At 42.6% G+C, this 20054-nt stretch overlaps 1 protein-coding gene across 1 annotated transcript in view; it reads left to right on the top strand.

The window, feature by feature from the left end:
- The window catches only part of Dnajc15 (DnaJ heat shock protein family (Hsp40) member C15), a 55858-nt gene extending 48035 nt beyond the window's left edge, over positions 1-7823 (top strand). The window contains exon 6 of the mRNA XM_021203921.2: positions 5172-7823. Coding sequence (XP_021059580.1) covers positions 5172-5245 — 74 coding nt within the window. The 3' untranslated portion in view covers positions 5246-7823. The remainder of the gene's footprint in view (positions 1-5171) is intronic.
- The last annotated feature ends 12231 nt before the right edge of the window (positions 7824-20054 follow it).

Here is a 20054-nt window from a genome sequence, read left to right as displayed (position 1 = left end):
GTGCAGGTGTCCCAGAGTCCAGAGGCGTCAGATCCCTGAAGCTGCAGTCACAGGGGGCTGTGCACTCCTTTATGTTGGTGCTAGAAACTGAACTTGGGTATTCTGGAAAAGCAACGCGTGCTTGTAACTGATGAGCCATCTCTTCATCCTAGTATCGCACAGTTGTTCTTGCTGTAGATCAGTTCAGAAATTAGTATAAGGCTAGTTATTGATAAGGTACAGAGACACTGGCTTGCAAATATTTTTATATTCTATCTATCAACTAGTTGGATTTATTTATGAATTCAGTGATTTGTATGTAGATCATTTTGGATTTTCTGCAGAATAAGTGGTGTCATTTGTAAACAGTGACCTTTCTTCCTAGTCTTTATTCCTTCTCTGTTAGGGAGAGACAGGGTAAAAAAGGCTACAATGGCAAGACCCTCTCATGTGGGGTTAAATGAAAGCAGAGGTGGCTATCCCCAGTATTTCACTACTAACAATGCCAGAGGCTGTGTTTCTGATGGCTTCAGCACACCAAACCCACTCTGTCTCTCTTAATCAATTAAAAGCGTATTACAAGTTCTGAGTTGTCTATGTCTTCTGAGATGTGTATGTGAGATCTTTTTTTCATCTGTTAATGAATTGGACTACATCGCTTACATTTGGAGTGTTCATTAAAGCCAATGTTGCTCTTCTGATCCAAGCCTAACTTGGTTGTGATATTCAGTCTGACTGGAGAAGTGAGCATAGTGGTTTTGAATCTACATTTGTGAGAGATACTGGTCTATAGTTTCCTTTCTTGTGATATCTCCATCAAAGTTTCTTAACAGCAGTCATTCTGGGCACAGAAAATGATGAAATATGTTCTCCTGTTCATCATTTTGTTTAGATTGGTTGTTTTTTTGTTTTGTTTTGTTTTTTGTCAGGGCTTGGATTTGTTGATAAAATATTGGCTAGTAATTTAATTATAGGTTCAGTTCCTTAAGTAAATACAATGCTTTTGATTTTTCAGATTTTCTTTTCATTAGTTGTGATAAGGCCACATTTTTTTCCTGGAATTTATTTTTTCATTTAAAAATTTCAGTAAGATTTTTTTATTTTAACATGAAAGTGATGTTTTTGGGTTTTTTTGTGTTTTGTTTTTTTTTTAATGTGTGTGTGGGGAGGTCAGGGGCACTGTGTGACATGGCACATGTGTGGAAGCCAGTTTACTCTTCTACTATCTGAGTCCTGAGGACAGAGCTCAAGCCAGGTCCTTTCTCTTCCTCCTCCTCCTCTTCCTCTTTCTCCTCTTCCTCCTCTTCTTTCTCTTCTTCCTCCTCTTCCTACTTCTCCTTCTCCTCCTCCTCTTTCTTGTTTTAAAAGAAACTGAACTTTGAATTTGTTGAATCTCTCTTGAGTGCTGATCTATTTTGTGGCATTTTATATGTGAATTATTTCTAAATATTGGGATCCTCTAGGCGTGTTGTTGGTTTCTGTCATAATTGTACTAGTGTGGAGTTGTGTGTCGGTGCTGTTCAAGCACTGTGTTGTACATGACTTGTATTTTTCCCTTGATCTCTGGTGATTTATAAAAACTGTCTTATTTTTGTAATTATGTGCAGGTGCTTGAGTCTGCATGTAGGTGAGTGCATGTGAGTGAGTGAGGGGTCTACAGAGTGCCAGGAGAGAGGCATTGGGTTTCTTGGAGCCAGAGCTAACAGATAGCTAGGGATGTAGGCTCGTGGACCTTAGCTCAGGAAGGATAGCAAGTGTTCATGTCTTAGCTCTCTCTCTAGCCCTGGTGTCTTTTGTAAAATATAACAAATGAATTGACTAGAAAATTGAAGTATATAGAAATGATCTATAACATTTTGAAACATTTTTGGTTTCTAAACTTGGCTGGTCACTGTCAGCAGTACACACTTGTGAGGCAAGTGGACTGTGCCAGTGTAAGGAAGAAATGGTAAGGTTGAGTGAGCTCAGACCCCATGAATTTCAGAATTCAGAAGAGTATGAGTGGAGCCATCCCTGCCTACTTCTACCTGCTCTGGATCACATAACCATGATACCCTACTGAGAGGACCATGACAATCAGTCATGTAGGGAAAACACCTGGAGTTCTTCCCCATGCAAATAGAGCATCACTAACATCTCAAAGTAAGCCAATAGGAAATATCTATCCCTAATCCCACCCTACTTCACAATACTTCTATAGTCCCTGTCCACATGGAATGTTTTACTGCTGCAGGTAGTAGGTCCAAACCACCTCGCTTCTCTTGTAAGAACAGTAACACTTTGGCTTTTCCTGCCTGACAGAGACCCGTGGAACCTGTCTGCCCCAGTTCCACTTCACCCTTAGGGCAGATAGAGGGTGACTCACACTTACTGCTGATTTTTATTTTATTTTTATTTATTTTTTTAGTTTGCTGAGTCTTGGTGAATTTCAGAAAGTGTTAAAAGTTTTCAGCTTAAAAGTTGAGTCTGCTTTGTAGGGTGGAATGTTTTGTATACATCAATTCAGTCACATTTGTTCATCCTGTTATTTATTTTGATGTTCTAACTCTTTCTCTAGTTGTTCAATGAATTATTGAGAGAAGTGCCTTAAACTTCCCAGTGATTATAAGCTTGTGTTTTTCCTTTTGATGCTGTCAGGGTCTTCTTTATATGCTCTGATCCTAAGATGTTAGGCATGTACAAAATCTAGATCTCATTGTTTTATCCTGTTGACAAATGCAAAACCCTGTGAAATCTCTATTACTTCACCTAAAAGCAGTTTTCCTGTGATAATTAGCAAAGCAATGCTCACTGTTTTTTATCGATGTAAATCTTTATAGCCAACATCTCCAGGGCTAATGTTTTTAATAAATTAACCATATCAGATAATGTTCATCAAATATGAATGTATTATATGGTACTATATGCCAGTTAAATGTGCTGTTTGATGAGTTTGGGCAAAGACCCCACCCATGTAACCCTTGACCTAGCAGGCCATCCATCACTCTAAGGGCCCTTCCGGTATTGTTCCTGTCCACTACCAGCCCTCCAGCTGAGCAATGATGGCTCTGCTTTCATCACCAGAGATTAAACCTGCCTTTTCCAGAATTTGAGGGGAGTGGAGTTGCATAATTAGTGTCTGGTCTGTATAGGAAAAGCAAAGCAAACTGATAGACTTGCACTGGGCACCTTCCTGATCAGATGCCTGTAGTGAAGAACTGTCTGACTTAGAAACCTCCCATACTTTTATTCTGATGTATTTTTTCTTTTCTCAGCTCTCTTACATGTTTTCAGAAGAGTTGATCTTAAACAAGAGGGCTAGTAATAGCAATATTTAGTGGAGGTACAAACACATACAGATTATCAGGAAAGGAGAAGTGTGTAGTTAGTAGAATCAAGGGGACTCACACCCCCACCCAAACTGAAAGAGACTGGAAAATTAAAGAGTGTATTTTTTCTGTTAGTTATAGGCTGTGCATCCTATATCTTGCTGTCAGTCAGGATTTGGGGCAAGAAGCAGATATTTTATATGGGCAACACAAGAGTGCCTCTAGTTGGTAAAAACTCATTCTGAATTAAACTATCATGGATGGGGACATAGGAATTGTAGCTTTGGTAGATTGAGAGTCATGAGAGCCAGTGTGAATTTTCTAACTAGTACATAAGTTACAGCCTGGTGGTCTCCATACTTCAGAGGAGTGGCAAAGGACTCAGGATTATTCTGAATAAACTATCACTGTTTCATCTGACATTAATTATCATCAATAAATATAACATTCAATAACACTTTTATGGGCCCTTTTTTGGTTTGTTTATCTGTTTTCTGTTATGAGCCTATAATGGCTTATAATTTAAATAATCAGAATGCATATTGCTCAATTAAATATTATAGTTAAGATCACATAATTTAATATTTTTAGAGCACACAAAATGTCTGGCAACTCCTTGCTAAGTCAAACATTAAGCCATGGATAAAGAAAGCCTTGCAAGTTCCAAGGTCATTATCAGATATAATCATGAAATCAACTTACTCACACCCACCAGGGTTCTGACCTTCCTTTGTAATTCTCATCGTATACTCGGGGTCACTGTGTGATGTATTCCTTAAATGTTTATCGTGTTTCAGATCTTGATATGAAAATGTCAGTGGTATCTTCAAGGACAAAAGCTAATTAGAGCCTCCTCCAGCTCTACCGCAGCCTGGGTATTGATGTGTTTTCTCTGCTTAGTGGCAGGGTGGTGACAGGAGAAGACCTGACTAAGGCCAAGATAGTTTATACGTATATTTTCTAAATGTTTTTGATGTCTTAAAAGTTACTGGAACTTAACCATGTTTTCAACAGCCATAGATAGTTTGTACTTAAAAGAATATTACAAAATAAAAGCAGAGACTGGGAACTGTGATATAGTCATTAGCTTAAGCATTAAGCAATGGCAGTGTAATAGAGCAGAAGTTAGGGCTATGATGTGCAACTTTGATGTGACAGTTTGGGGTTTTTTGTGTGTTAGATATGCATTGTTTATTGTTATAATGACTGTATTTGAAATTCACCTCAGTTTGCTGTTTGCATTCGAAAAAATTCATTGCAAAGAACTCTAAAAAAGAACTGATTTAATTTTATTTGAGGACATTGCAAATCTAAGACTCCATTATAAATGTTGTAATAGAATCATTCCAGAGAACAGAGAGAATTTCTTTTAGCATTATTTTTATTATCACTGTTATTATTGTTAGTTCATTTATCATATCACTAGATATTATGCATTTGCCTTTTATAAATGCATTTATTTTTTGAAATTATGATAAGACATGAAAAGATCCCCTTAGATGAATTTGCCTCCTTCTTAAAGCAATGAATATTTATTGCTTTTAAAATGTAGCTATGAGGAAACTGTTATTTTGTTTAACTAATAATATATGTAATTTTAGAAAATATTCTGGCCAAACATCTATATGGTAACTATATATAACCAGTGGGTGTTTTTCAAGTGGTTACTTTTTTCTCATAAAGTATATTTGATTGTTGGGTACCTGTAATACTTCACTAAATAAGTTTAATTTGTGCTGTTTTAATTTCTGGCAACCATATAAAATAGTTTCTTGGGAAAAATGTGTGAGAAAAATACCTGAATTATTGTTTTTCCTGTATTGACTTTTTGAAATGTCAGTAATGACATAAACCTTATTCATTCATTTGTCTTTGTCCTCCCAGGTGGATCTCCTTATTTAGCATCCAAAATAAATGAAGCAAAAGATTTGCTCGAAGCATCCAGCAAAGCTAACTGATGCTGAAGGACCGTACATACCAAGGGAAAATGGAACAAACGCACTACTGTAAAAGTCCTTCAGAAGAATGTGGCCCATGGTCGTGTTCCATACTGACCCAGTCTGTTCTCTGTCATTAAGTGTGCAGCAATAAAGCCTGGCAGCCTTGCAGCCTTGCTCTGGCAGGGACTTCATCTGTCCCATAGCTGATGCTTTTCCACATCATTTCACATGTGACATGTCACTTGTAAAGACCTTGGTGATGGTAGTCTAACTCTCTCTCTGCCCCTAACACAGAGAAAGGTCTGACCTTCACAATGGCATTGGGACTTCTGGGCAGAGTGGAAGCTTCCTTCTTGATGCTTTTGCACTGTCTCTTGCTTTAGAAGAATTTGGGACTCTGCCAATGCCAAGGTCTTTAAATATTTTGAGACCAAACAGTGACTACTACATCCTGGAGAAAAGATCCCAAGTGTATGTAATTTACTAAATGGTGACTTATAGCGAGTGTTTGGAATCTTAAGGGAAGGGAACTCTGCTCTCTGAGACCCTATACCTGAAGCGTGAGGACATGGGGAGCCTCTAACATGATTTAGGATTTACAAAACTAGCCTATGAGGAAAGGCCAGGATAAGCTGGGAAAATCTAAGGTTTGCATTTGATTATGGTCTCCCTATGCTGTATATGTGTTCAATAATTCATTCTATGAATATTTATTGACCCAGCTATGATGCATATGGTAATGTAGCAGGTCCTCTGAGAGCCACATGTATGAACCAGTTACACACCAGAATAAGTTTTATATAGAGAAAAGATGAATTATGTATGTAATGAATACTACCAGACAGGTACAGATCATTGCTGATGAAGGGCAGTAAGAGAAGTGTGCTTTAAATCTCAGTACTTGAGAGGGCCTTCCTGAAACAAGTGATAGGGTCTTTCCTGAAACCCTGGCTTTAAAAACAAAAAACGGAAACTACAAGACGTTTCAGTGAGTATTGATTCTCCTGAAATCAGAGTTAGCAGAAATAGTCATATCAGTTGCTGTGACTGGAGTGCAGAGATACTCAAAAGTCAATGCTGGACAGAGTGGTTGTGAAAGCAAGCCCTGTGAGGTAGACCACAGTGAGTCACCCCAGCAGGCACGTAAGTCGTCTCCATCTCACCTTCCTGCTAAGCATGGCCCGTGAGGTCAGATTTCCTTTTGAAATTTCTCTTCCTTTAATGTAATCTTGAACAGCTACTTAGTTTGTGAGTTTATAACCCTCATCTGCAAAATAGAGAAAATAATCATGTCTAGGACGAAGGTTGTAGAGAATAAGGTATATAAGTAATTTAGCATGTAGCAAATGTTTAAACTATATTCTTTTACTGCCCCCACTTAATTTTATCTTTTAGGAACCCTTGGGTTGCTGTTCCGAATACATTGCAGTAGTCCTTTATCTCTCCCATGACTGTGCTTTGAGTGTGACGGACGGATGCAGTGGGCATGCTCGTGAGCATCCCGCACAGCATCCCTGGGGCTAGAGGGACCCGTCATGGGGCTGCAGGGTGGAGCTGGTCATTGGCTGGACCCTAAGTCCTCTTTCTATGGGCTTCTGCACAGAGCTTCGAGAGAATGCTCACCCACAGGAGACAGGAAATGGGGGCTGAACTTTTCTTCCTGGGTCTGGACTCTATGGAGGCATCACTTCTGCATACTCCATGATTCATAGGGGAGCCCTTGGTGTCTCTATCAGAGGACTCTGACCCTTTAACATATCAGCTTTAGGCATTATTATAAAAAAAAAAAAAAAATCACGGAGAGGTGGTAGATGCAGTGGGACACACCTTACCTGGGCAGATAAGACAAGAGGACTGCAAGTTCCAAGCCAGCCTGGGAAACTTAGAAATACTTCAGAATGAGGAAGTGATACAAAAGAAGTAGCAACCCAAAACATAAGAAGAACTGGGACTCTGGGAGAGCCCAAGATCTGTGCAGAGTCGGTTAGTTACCGGCACTGCAGCCTGGTCTCCCAGAATTTCACTTCACCTGACTGCCATTTGGGGTGAATGTGGGTCAGTAATAATTCTCTGAATGGTCGTGGAGCTTTAAAATTGGATTTTGACTGACTACCCTCAATTCCTCGTCGGTAAAACACTTATTTGAATGGTTACCTATCTTCAGTAAAGCCTGACCCCTTGGGTTCCTGTCGTTGCCTATTCTGCTCAATTGGGCTTTGTTGATGTTGCAGTTTCTGTTTGCTCTACAAGCTTAAGTCTGAGAATAAGAAAGACCTTTTAAAAACACAATTACTGGACAGAGAATGTGCACTTCTGATGAACAGCTAAAGGGGGGTATGTAGGGCCAATTAGATTACAGTCTGCTCTGCCAATCTGCAATGCAATGTGAAAGGTGGACCGTGAGGTGCAGGGGAAAGAACGTGACTGTAGCAGGCATTGTCATGTTTAGTTCAGAGCGTGCCCTGTGCTTTGTTTGAACAGCATTTGAAACAATTCAGTTGGTACTGAGTTTTACCACTGCAGTAAGGGTGCAGAATACAGTCATTCTTAAAATGCAAATGATCAAACTAAATATAGAAAAATACTTTTAAACACAGGTGACGTTTGCTTACTTTTCAATGAACAAGGAAATTCAAGAGTTGTGATACTTATGATTGCCCAGCAAGGCCATTAAAGATTGCATGTCTATGTGGGGAAAATTTTTGGTTGTCATGGAAAACCTTGAATACAGACAATAGCTTTCTGTGATTGATCCTCAACGCCCTTCATAATTAGCTTTGAATAGTTTAATGACATTTGTGGGAACAGATGACTCACCCAGATCCTTAATGTCAAACTTTTCTGTGGCTCGGTCCACTTAGGGTCAGCTGCAGAGACCCCTTTCCTGAGAACTGTTCACAGGGAGGCCGCTCTGTCACAGTCACCACGGGAAGTGCGCTGCTGTCCCCATCCCTTCCCTAGCTCCTCCAGACACTGACCACTGGCTGCGGGAGAGTTTGATGGAAGGTGTCTGCCTGTCAGCGTCCTCCCTCACTTCTAAGGAAACACTACCAAACAGCATACGCTATCAGCACTAGGTCAGTATCATCCAGTTGTCAAAAACATGTTGGGAATTATGGGCCAAAATTGTATTATGGGTAGTTAAATACATTAGGAAATTAAAATCTCTGTCAGTATAATTTATGAGCTGGAGTTTTTGGCGTCCTTTTTATAGGTAGACGCTAAGTGATCTGGATCTTAGCAACCTTACAGCCTCCAAGCAAAGCTGCTAGGTATGGTAGACAAGGATGGAGAACTTTCCTTTTAATGCTGAGCAACTATTGTTCCCAGCCAAGTGCTTCTTGCTTCCTTTCATTGCTGCTGAGCAAAGGAACTTATTATTGAAATGCAAGTCCCATTAAGTCATATTCAATTCTCTTCCTGTCCTGATAACCTGACCCCCTGTGCTCTGGGCAGCAGTGTGGAGCAGCAGCAGCGTGGGGCAGCATCTTCAACCTTGAAATGTGAGCTGCCTGCCATCTCCTAAGAACCCACTGTGTCTTCACCCCTTTTATTCATTCATTTTGTTTTAGATTAATTTTTATGCGTATGAATACTTTGCCTTCGGGAATGTACTTACATGTCTAGTGCCCAAGGAGATAAAACTGGACTGGAGTTATGGATGACTATGAGCTACCATGCAGGTGATGGAAACCAAACTAGGGTCCTCTACAAAAGCAACAAGTGCTATTAACCCCTGAGCTATCTCTCCAGACCCACAAACTAATAATTATACCTCATATTTGCTAAACACCTATGCAAACATTCTACTACGTTATCTTTTAATTTCAGAGCTAGCCTTAGGCATGGGTGTAACTTTTTTTCCTCATGCTACAGGTGAAGAAACAGGCAAGAAGACAATTTTTTCTTGAAAGGTGAGAGTGGGATCTCAATGTAGTTTGTCTCAATCCTGAAGCAGTGCACCAGGTATGTGGAAAGGAGTCAGATGATGGAGTTTGCATCATTCTAGCTTGTGTTCACGACCTGGATCATGGGTGTGAAATAGGCTGATGTGTAGAAGAAGCTTAGTTTCGAGCATCAGAAGCAATGGGTAACTGCCCCAAAGCTTGTAATGTTCTAATTGCACTTAGCAGTCTCAGGTATAAGGTTGAACAGTGTGAGTTCCTCCAGCTCGGGGCTGAGGGAATCCCTGATGAGATTTCATTTGAAGCATTCTGGTGAAAGCACACGAGAATTTTCAGAACTCAGAATAAAAGACATGTCACAAAAGGAAACCTGACTTTGGGCAAGAAAAGTAATTCAGTAAATTAACAAAATAGGACTGAATTTATTGAAAGGAGCAGACCCATTGGGTTAGAGTGAGAACTGAAACCAGAAGAGAACTTAGGCAGCTGGGTGCTTTTGCAGAGCTTTTAACGGTGGGTTGGGGTGCAGATGTAGCTTCGTACTAGAGCTTCTCTGTAGCAGTGTGGAAGGTCCTGGGCCCAATCAACACTACAAACACAAAAAGTAGTTGCAATGTGTTTTTGATAACTGAGTTACATGCCCATGCCATGCTTTTATGCCAAAGTTAAAGTTGCATCTGAACACTGAGGAAGTTTCTAGTAGACTCTACAGAGCATCAGCCACCAGTGGGAGACCATCTTGCGATTAAACCCTTAACTGTCTGTAGCAATTATAACCAAAGGATGAAATGGTTTCAGTATTCATAGCAAAAACATGAGCTCTTGAGTATTAGGTGCACTTAATGTCTTAGTTACCGTTCTGTTGCTATAAAGAGACTCATAAATGAAAACATTTCACTGGGGCTGGCTTACAGTTCATAGGTTTAGTCCATTGTGGTGACAAGCATGGTGGCCTGCAGGCTGACATGGTACTGGAGAAAGAGCTGAGAGCTCTACACCCAAATCCACGTGCACTGGGATTGGCATGGGCTTTTGAAATCCCAAAGCCCACCCCAGTGACACACTTCCTTCAGCAAGGCCACACTTCCCAATCCTTCCGAATAGCACCACTCCCTGGTGACCAAGCATTCACTTCTCTGAGCCTATGGGGGCCATTCTTATTCAGACCACACACCTGTGCTCAGAAAGTGTATCCCATGGCTACTTCATTGACTTAGTCGGGTCGTCTGCTCTTTGGCTCTGTGAATATGGATGTTCCAGATATTGAGTTTGTAGGTTTTATATTTTTGTTTCCATGCCTCTAGGGCAGAGTGAGACGACCTAATGTTTGTTCTTGGTGGTGAGCTAGGAGAGGCAACAAGTCTGTGCGTTGTTGCCTCTCCTGGGCTGTTCTGAGATGTTGTACAGGGCAGTGTTGCAGAAGAGCAGCATGTACAAACAGAAACAGCCTTCCTAATTAACCCCACATGGGTCTGAAGTCGGCTCTGTTCACTGGCTTCCTGATACTTGGCAATTCAGGATGTCTTCTCTAGTCGACTAGTTGCTCACTTATAGACTGTATTCCCCCCACACACACACACACACATGCGCACGCGCGCGCGCGCGCACACACACACACACACACACACACACACACACACGTTACTAAACTATAAAGGAATGGAATGCTCTTACGTTTGCCTTCCCTTAAACATCATAAAGGATAAACTGTATGATGCATCTATCTATATGGTTTTTCCCAATACAGTTAAAATAAAATCATACTTGCCAAAATTGAATTTACACTCAATTTTTCTGTTGTAGAACTGTGGGAAAGTACCTTGTGTATTATATAATCCCATCTACATTGTGTGCTCTTTATTAAAAGACTGAGTCATTTATCTGTTTAAACTTCCCTGCACTTCATGAGCTGCTCAGAACAGGTGCCCCTGCAGACAAGATATTGACGGGTTTGTTCTAAAGGCAGCTATTGAAGCCAGGCAGCCTGCTATACTCCTGTAATCCCAGCATTCAGGATGCTGGTGAAGATGAGGTTTAAACCAGCCTAGGCTACATAGCAAGGCCCCGCCTGGAGGGAAAATAAATCCAAAGCATGGGTAGTCTTTTAGAAGCTATTATTAAAACCTGTTTTTTTTTTTCTTTTCATGTTAATAATCACAGGGTTGTGGGGAATAGAAATTAGCCCAAGAATACTTGAAAATTTATAACTTTCTTACAATGTAGTGCAACCAAATTAAAATGACTAGTTCCTTGGTCTGCTTCTTTGTTCCTAGTCTTCTCAGGTATTTTTACCAGTTGTTAGCCCTCAGCACTTTTGACTACAGATGAAATTTCACACATAGGCGTGTGGTCACAGAAATGCTGACACAGCTGGGCCGTCACCCCCAGAATGTATTAATAACTATGTCTACACAAGTAGATCTTGCCAAGAGAAGACAAGGGCAACCGCTCGGCTCTCAGCTGAGAGGAGTCTACACATGGCTGTTCTCTTCTTTGGCCTCCCCTTCTCTCCTCTCATGCCTGTGTGCATGCAAACATGCCTTTGCATGTATGTATTCTTTGCCTCTCAGACACACGCGTCCTTACCATCACATTCACCATGACCAGTTAGACTTGCAACGGGCCCTGCCTCTGTTGCTGTGTTTTACATAGCCTGGGGAGACGCTCTCATTGGTGCCATAAGAGCACGTGTATTCACATCCATCAAAGAAGGGGGATGCACATTGCTGGGCTAACACGACATGAAGGGATAAAGTAGGAGCTTGACTTTGTTTTGACAGAAGGAATGCGTTATTCACAGCAGTGTGATGAATTAAAAGCAGAGCACAGAACCAGACGGTATCTTTTATCTGACCATTCATGGGATTTGTGTAAGGAACATCAGTTTTCTGTGTAGCTATTACCATGATATGAAACCATGTGGCAACCTGGCATGGGGGAATGTTAATTATTAATGAAGAGAAAAATCAGAATACTTCAGATAAAAAGTGATAAAATTACTCATTTGAAATTTTTGTTCAAAATACACGTGAAACATCATCTTGCATGTACTAACAGAGCTCCATAGACACTGAATGTTACTCTGTTCCTCCTTACGCTGTATTTTTCTTTAACAAGGCGGAAGATAGCTAAGGGCAGATGCTCAGTTCTGTGTGGCTCAAATGCTCTCAGCCTGCTCCAGCTTCACCTCCAAGGCCTCTGAGTAGGGTCAGCAGGTCTGAGGGCCTTTGGGATTTAACAAGGTCACGGGAGTAGGAGATCTTTCCTTCAGAGCCTGGTGGATGGTTACTCCTAGGAATGAACAATCCAGGTGACAAATTTGTCCCTTACCTTTACTGACCAGAAATACCTGGCTCTAAACACCCAGTTAGTAGAGGTCAGCAGTAGGTCAGACAGTAATTGTTCCGAGCTTTACTCACGGGGACAGTGGGAATTGCTGTGGTATAAATTGGCCTAGGGGACAAATTGATCAAAGAAGGTTCTGTAGATTTTTACTATTCCAGTTACAAGGGTGCTGACTTTCTGAACTGAATGAAATGCAGCGCGGCTTCCCATTAGAGTCTGCATCCCTGTCCCTCCCCCATCTCAACAGTCTCCTCCTGAGGCGGTGTAGCCTAAGGGACATCATGAATCCATACTCTTGGCCTTCTTCAATGTGTTGTACTAGTTCCGCCTGCATCTGTGGATAGATAGGCAGACAGGCACGTGTGCACGCACGCTCGCACACAAACACACACACACACACTGGTGATGGTTCTTGCTGACCCACACGTGTGTTGCATCCTCCACCCAGCACAAATGGGTGCTTCATTTCACTTTCTGGTGTACCATTCACCTGCCTGCCGAGAGTGAGTGAACCTGGTGGGAAAGACCTGCCTGGTAATAATTAGGGAGATACATACGATGTTCTGGACTCCTTGAGAGGAGGTGTCTAGTTAGAGTTTCTATTGCTGTGATAAAAACACTATAACCATTAATAACTTGGGAAGGAAAGAGTATATTTCAGCTTACAACACTTAAGTCACACTCCATTGCAGAGGAAAGTCAGGGCAGGAACTCAAACCAGGTAGGAACTAATGCAGATACCAGGGAGGAGTTCCTAATCGGCTTGTTCCTCGTGGCATGCTCAGCCTTCTTTCTCATAGCACCCAGGACCACCAATCCAGAGTGGCACAGTCCACAACATATTACAGACCACTTCTGGTGCAGGCAGTTTTTCTATTGAGGTTTTCTATTCCCAAGTGATTCTGGCTTGTGTCAAGTTGACATCAAACTAGCCTGCAGCAGGAGGTGCACTGTGCATCCTTGCGGGGCACAGCAGTGCTGGCGTCTGCATCTGCAGAAGTGTTGATGTGGAAGCACCCTCTCCTTATGTATATTCCCTGGCTCTGTGTGGCTACATAGTCCAAACTGCCCTAGAGCTTTTGGTCTTTCTGCCAAAGCTTTTAGCATGCTGGGATTACAGGCATATCCTACTCCATCACACCTGATTCTGTCTCTGGTCCATGGGGAAGCAACTCACACAGAGCCTACTACAGAATTCTGGTTTGGGAATTTTCAGTTGTAGCTTGGGTTTAGATTTTTCTTTCTAGCCAGTACTTCTCCATTTTGCAGGTGACTGAGAAGTCTGTCTGTTTAAATCTACCCTGGCCACTACTGAAACATTGTGCATTTGCTATTTGGAGTACCTTCCATGAGTTAGGCAATGCCAAGCAGATGGTTCATGGTGTGTAGAGAGCTGTGTGGGTGCCATGCTGCAATCCTCCCACACCGATGGAATGAGGTTTTCTTTGCAGCCCAGCCAGTCAATTGTCTGACTGTACCTTGAAGCCAATTAGCAAGTTTTCTCTGAGCCAGGTGGAAGCGATGGGGTAGCATCTATAGATGCCTTGGCTCACTGTGGTAGGATCTGCTCAAGGTCAGCTCTGCGGGAAGATGGTTTTCACTTGACACAGCCCTCTGTGATCCTGCTTGCCCTGCATCCGTTAGGCAGGCATGCCCACAGGGATTGTGCGTGGGGTTATCTAGTCTTCTCTTCATACTGCTAATGTTCATGACGATGCATCTTGGGAAACTAAGCTCCCAGCCAAAGTGTGTTGGGAGTGCAGAGAGAACGGCCTTTATGTTCTTGTTCAGGCCCTTTCTGAAAATGTGTAGGTCTAACTTAATTGAAAATTTGTACATGGTTTCTCCTCCCTGACCTCTCCCAGATCCCCACCCATCCAATTTCACACTTCCTTTTTTTTCTCTCTTTTATAAAACAAAAAGGCAAACAAACCAGAATAAAACAATGAAAAAGCACAAGAAAAACATACATATAAACAAAGCCCCTAAAAATACAAATCAGAAACCAAAACTCTGGGGAGATTAAAAAACAAAGCAATATGAGACAAAAAAAAAAAAAAAAAAATGTCTGCAGGACACTAGTGAGTCTGTTTTGTGTTGGCCATCCACTGCTGAGCATGGGGCTTACCCTTAAGTGCGGCCTGTATACCCAGTGAGACTCCATTGGAGAAAGCTAATTTTTCCTTTGCCAGAGCTTATGAATTAGAGATAGCTTCTTGGCTAGAGATAGAATATCATATCCACTTCCCTCTCTCAGTGCTAGGATTCTGGCTTGAACCCATGCAGGCTCCTCCATGGCCCAAAAAAATTATCTGAGGATTTTGTGTCCCACTTTGTAAAATAGATATGACCAAGACTTTTCTCAAAGAACACACCGGAGTCTTGACCTTAAAGACTTGAAGATCTTGAGTTCTAGTCACCCGTCTCTGGAGCTCCGGTGCCGTTTGGCAAGACGAAGCCTAAACTGTTTAAATTTAGGCAGTCCCGAGAAGTGTGTTCTTCTGAGTCTCTGGACCTATGTAAATCCCTGGTCACTCTCTGCTGACAGTGATCTCAAGGCAATGTTGTCAGCTGACTTATGGATCCCTGACATAATGCCATGGACCTTAGGCAACTGTCTAGACATTAAGGAGGTGGGCTTCCAGAACTACTCCTTTTCTCTACCCCTCTTTCAGACGTCCCTGTTCAGCTTCTTTTTCTTTGCAGATACTCTTCACATCTTAAAACAGCAGTAAGTAAATTTTAAAAGAATAATGAGTAACTCCAACATCCATTTCATAACCTTCTCATATTTAGGGAAGCAACGGTTGATCCCATTAGTCCATGTAAAGATGCAAGGCCTTGGGAAATGCCTGGAGACAAAGATAGCGATCTTCAGGTCTGAAGTGACGACGACATTGCAAAGAAACAGTCGTCTTTTCTAAAATAACATTTCCCAGTGCTAATGGCCAGCTGAGAATGCCCACTCACCAGCTGAATGCCAAGAGCCGCTTAATAACAATCAGGGGAAGCAGTGATGGCAGCAGTCAGTCACTGGGTGCCTAATGTGACTACCGTTGCTCATGTTCTTCTCGCTTTTATCCTAACGAGACTGGTAGCTATTTTTAACCTCATTTTATGCAAGGTGGGGCTCAAGGGCCAAGCTACCTTTCCCAAGTCACACAATCAATGAAGGAAGAGTGGGCTCTGTTCCCAGAGTCTAACCCCAGAGTCTCTCCTTTGTTGTTTTCCATGCCAGTGTCAAGCTCACCCCTATGCCTCTCAGTTTCTGAGATCCTCGCTCTCACTTTAAATTGGAAGCGGGTAATTTATTAAGCCTACTCAAGGTAGTCATTTGTTCCAGCAGGAGCACAGTCAAGGACCTCCCTGCTTCACCCAGCATTTGTCACCTGTCACGTTACATTTCGGACGCCAAGCAGGCATCCGCTGAGACAGACAGGAGTCACCTCTGTCACAGAAACCTGAGCCGTAACTGGAAGAAGACACTAGCTCTGAAGCCATCCGTGGATGTGGCCAGATATCTTTCCTGGTTTGCAGCATCTCTCATGTGCTTGATCACTCCCAAAATGATCAACACTAAATGAAAAGGAAAACTAGATCTTGGGTTAAAAAAAAAAAAAGTACCACTTTTATGTCATTTCTCTTTGGGGATGGACAGAATTTTGTTCATTTAGGCTCAGGAAACAGTCTAACAAGTATTTCAATTCCTACTCATATACCTGGCTCGTTGTGTGACTTTGGATGAGTTATGTATGCTCTGAGCTCAGCTTCCTTATGTATAGCGTAGACCTAGTATCCTCAACTTGGGATTTCTGTGAAGATGGGGGAAGTGCTACATGTGAACCATCAAATAGAGTCTGGCGTAGGGCTGGCTCTCCGCAGCCATGAGCGCAGCTGATTCTCTTCCACTGAACAAGCAATTCTTGGCTGTATCTTAGAACCATCTGGTTTAAAATTCCTAAAGCCAAAGCGGACTGTCCAGCTTTCTGGGGTGGAGCCAGGCACAAGCATCAATCAAAGCTTTATTGTTTCCCTGCCCAGCCTAGGTTAAGCAGCATTAGACTAGATTTGAACCCAGGGCAAGCCTCTCTGCATGGGCTCCCCAGCAGTTTGGCTCCCAAGGTAGCTGGGCTTCAAGTTGATGGAGAAAGTGAGAGGGAGCCCTCAAGTGTCTTGGACAAGGCAGGCAGGGGATCTCCAACACCTAACAGATAATCTGGGGCTTTCCCTTCTCCGATATTTTACCCCAAGCAAGGACAGCCTAAAATAAAATGAGATGGAAGCCTAAAGCAGCATCATGCCCAAAGATGGAGAGAGAAGGGGATATTCCGAGAGGATGGGAACAAAGTCTACCTTGTTGTTGGAACTTATGCAGGCATCTTTAGACAGGATGCATCCCCAACCCCAGAGTGACCTCTCTCTTCCCTACATCACTGTCAGAGGATGGAGTATGGCCCTGGCCCAGCAGCATCAGGACCACAGGGGGCTAGTCCAAAATGCAGGATTTCATCCCAAGTACTCCCAAGTAAGCAGACCGACTGAGACAACCTCTAGCTGAAAGCCAGGCTCACACACTGTAAGATGGTTTCCAAGTGATTTCCAGCATGCTCATTAAAAACTGCTAAGCAGGGCCAGTGGAAATGGAACAAGCTGGAGGGGCAGAGAACTACCTGATCTTTGAAAGGTTGCTCAGTCGCTCTGAAGTAGTTTCTTCACGTGTAAATTAGAGACAGGGTGATTTACCTTGACAATGGGCCTTTGAAACAGAGGAACCTATTGTTTGGTGTAAGGGGAAATCATTTTATTTTTTTTACTTGTCTCTTAACTACAGAATCTTAGCATCTCAGTTGATTCTGAATGTTAGTAGCATTTGTTAGCACCTGGTGTCTTTGTCGCCATAGAACAGCTGCTTCCACACTACCTGAATGTTGCTGCAGAGTAGCATCTGCACTCAAGTGCTTCCGACTTACCACCGTTCTTCTGACTTTACTGCTAGCTCTTGATATTTAATGCATTAATAATGAGGCATGGGAAGCTTTTTAATTTTATGAAATTGTATTTTAAACTAATTGGTTTCCTTTGCAATTGTTATTATTTTGGGTGTGCATTTAAAAACATTATTCTGAAATGTGATCTGTAGACTCAGGGTACCAAAGAATCACTTCTCGCTTTGTAAGTTTTTGTGATGATTAAATGCAGTCAGATGTGCCCAACTCTTGGCAGAGACACAGTAGCAGAGCCCTGATTGTCTTCAGCATTATGTGCCTTGCTTTGTTCCCAAGACTGGCCCAAGGGCCCTCTAGGCTTCTTGGAGGTGGTAGGTAATCAATATCAAAATTTACACTGTGCAGTCTTTTTCTTCCTGCAGACATTTGTGTGAATGTGTGTGTGTGTGTGTGTGTGTGTGTGTGTGTCTGTGTAGTTCAAGTTCTATTGAATGAATGAGAGTTGTTTGAGAACTTGTGGAGCCAGAGAGGGGAAGGAGGCTTTCCACTGAAGGTTCCTTCCTAGCAGTGCTGAGGTCCAACCTGAGGTTCTCATACACGCAGGGCAAGAACAGTGAACCACTGAGCTCCACCCCAGCCCTAAGCTGGTGAGAAGGACAAGGGCATCTGGCTGCCATACAGATGTGTGTGCTCCTGGGAAACCCAAGTGGAGGGGGAGGATTGAATGACTTCTGCGTTTTCTTAGGTCAAGATGGCGGCAGAGGGGACAGAGGTACACATCTGCTGTCCTGGAACTCTAACCCCTGAGCAACATGCATTATTACTACATAGCCCCTTGCAGTGGTGGCATATCCAGCCTAATGTACTCAGTGTTGATTCTTGGGTATAAACTCCTGGGAGAGGGGAAATCCTGAGCTGAGATGAGAAGGGAAAACAGAATGAGAGTACTGAGCATGTTACGTTCATTCTGACTTAGCTTTTAAAGAGTCATCCTTATTCATCTTAATTCTATGTATGTGGTTATGTGTGCAGGTACTTAAGGAGGTTAACTGTCCAACATGAGCACTGGAAAGTGAACTCTCTCTATACTGCTGAGTCATACCTCTAGCCCTAATGCTGACTTCCTTCCCTCCCCCCTTTTTTATTTCAAGAAACTATCCTCTGTGCTTCTCTCTCTCTCTCTCTCTCTCTCTCTCTCTCTCTCTCTCTCTCTCTCTCCCTCTCCCTCTCCCTCTCCCTCTCTCTCTCTTTCTCAGATTTATTTATTTATTTAATGCATATGAGTGCACTGTAGCTATCTTCAGATACATTAGAACGGGGCATTGGATCTCATTATAAATGGTTGTGAACTACTACCATGGGGTTGCTGGGAATTGAACTCAGGACCTCTGGAAGAGCATTCAGTGCTCTTAACCACTGAGCCATCTCTTCAGCCCCCATTCTAGCTTCTCAAGGCTGACTATAATGTAAGGTATATAGAACCATCCTCTACTGCACAGATAAGGGATTGAGGCCTGGAGAGACTAAGTCTGAGCTCAGCTAGTGAAGTCAACACTGCTATCTAAACCAAAATCCCTGTACCATACAAGAAACCCAGAGTTAGGCTCCTTAAAACACAATCCTAGGTGTCCCTCTCACAATGCTAGACTCAGGAAAGAGAACTCCCAACTCCACAGGCCAAAAGAGATTCCCACCACCAAGACTCCCACGATGACAACAGTCCCTCCCGCAGGACATTTCACATCAACCTGTACAGGGTCCATCAGGAAGACACGTGAATCCTCAAGAAAAGGGCCCTCTGTTCTCAGCAGACTATTTGCAATAGTCTAGTTGGATCCCTGATGGCAGAGGCTGGTTCTAGCTGGGACTCAGCGTGTAGATGGTCAAGGGCCACTTGAAGCCCATCTCTTGCTCCCCTGTGACCTGCGGTCCTGCTGAGGTCATCAATCAGTCACCATGCAGAGTGAGGAACCTGCCTACAGCCTGAGAGATTGCAGTTGGCGCTTGTTTCCTTAGTTCCAGGGGCCTATACATGCCTCCTTTCCATCAGACAAGGAAATGAAACTCTTCCGGCACCATTTGCTCTCCAGAAAGCTATGCTGGCTGCAAAATCCACCAAAGAGAATGGATTGATTTGGGTGATTGTTCTTTTTTTTTCTAGAGTGAATGAACAGACTTCAGAACTGCCTACAGTGAACTAAAGGGCCTGACCACCATGCCAGGCCCACCTGTCAGAGAAGACAAGAGCCAAAGGGGGCAGAAGGCATGAAAACAGAACCAGCAGAGAGCCCCTTAAGTTAGCTCCAGAGTCCTCTCCTGGCAGCCATGGTCTGCCAGGAAACTGGCAAGCACAGAAGGCAAAACTATGACCCACAGTCTTCTAAGAGTGCGGGCATTTAAAGGCTCTCCTCCAAACTGTAGAGCAATATTGCTGGAAACTAGAATCAATGTTGGTTTTGCTTACATGGCCTGGGAAGTACTTTTTTTTTTTTTTTTTCTTATTTTTTCTTTGAATGCCAAGTTTGTGTTTCTTTTTTTATTATTATTAATATTTTCTTTATTTACATTTCAAATGCTATCCCAAAAGTTCCCTATACCCCACCCCCACCCCTGCTCCCCTACCCACCCACT

The sequence above is a fragment of the Mus pahari genome, chromosome 8 (genome assembly GCF_900095145.1).
Source record: "Mus pahari chromosome 8, PAHARI_EIJ_v1.1, whole genome shotgun sequence".
NCBI classification, from domain to species: domain Eukaryota; kingdom Metazoa; phylum Chordata; class Mammalia; order Rodentia; family Muridae; genus Mus; species Mus pahari.
Note: the sequence above shows the minus strand (reverse complement) of the source record. Positions and strands in the feature narration are given on the sequence as shown.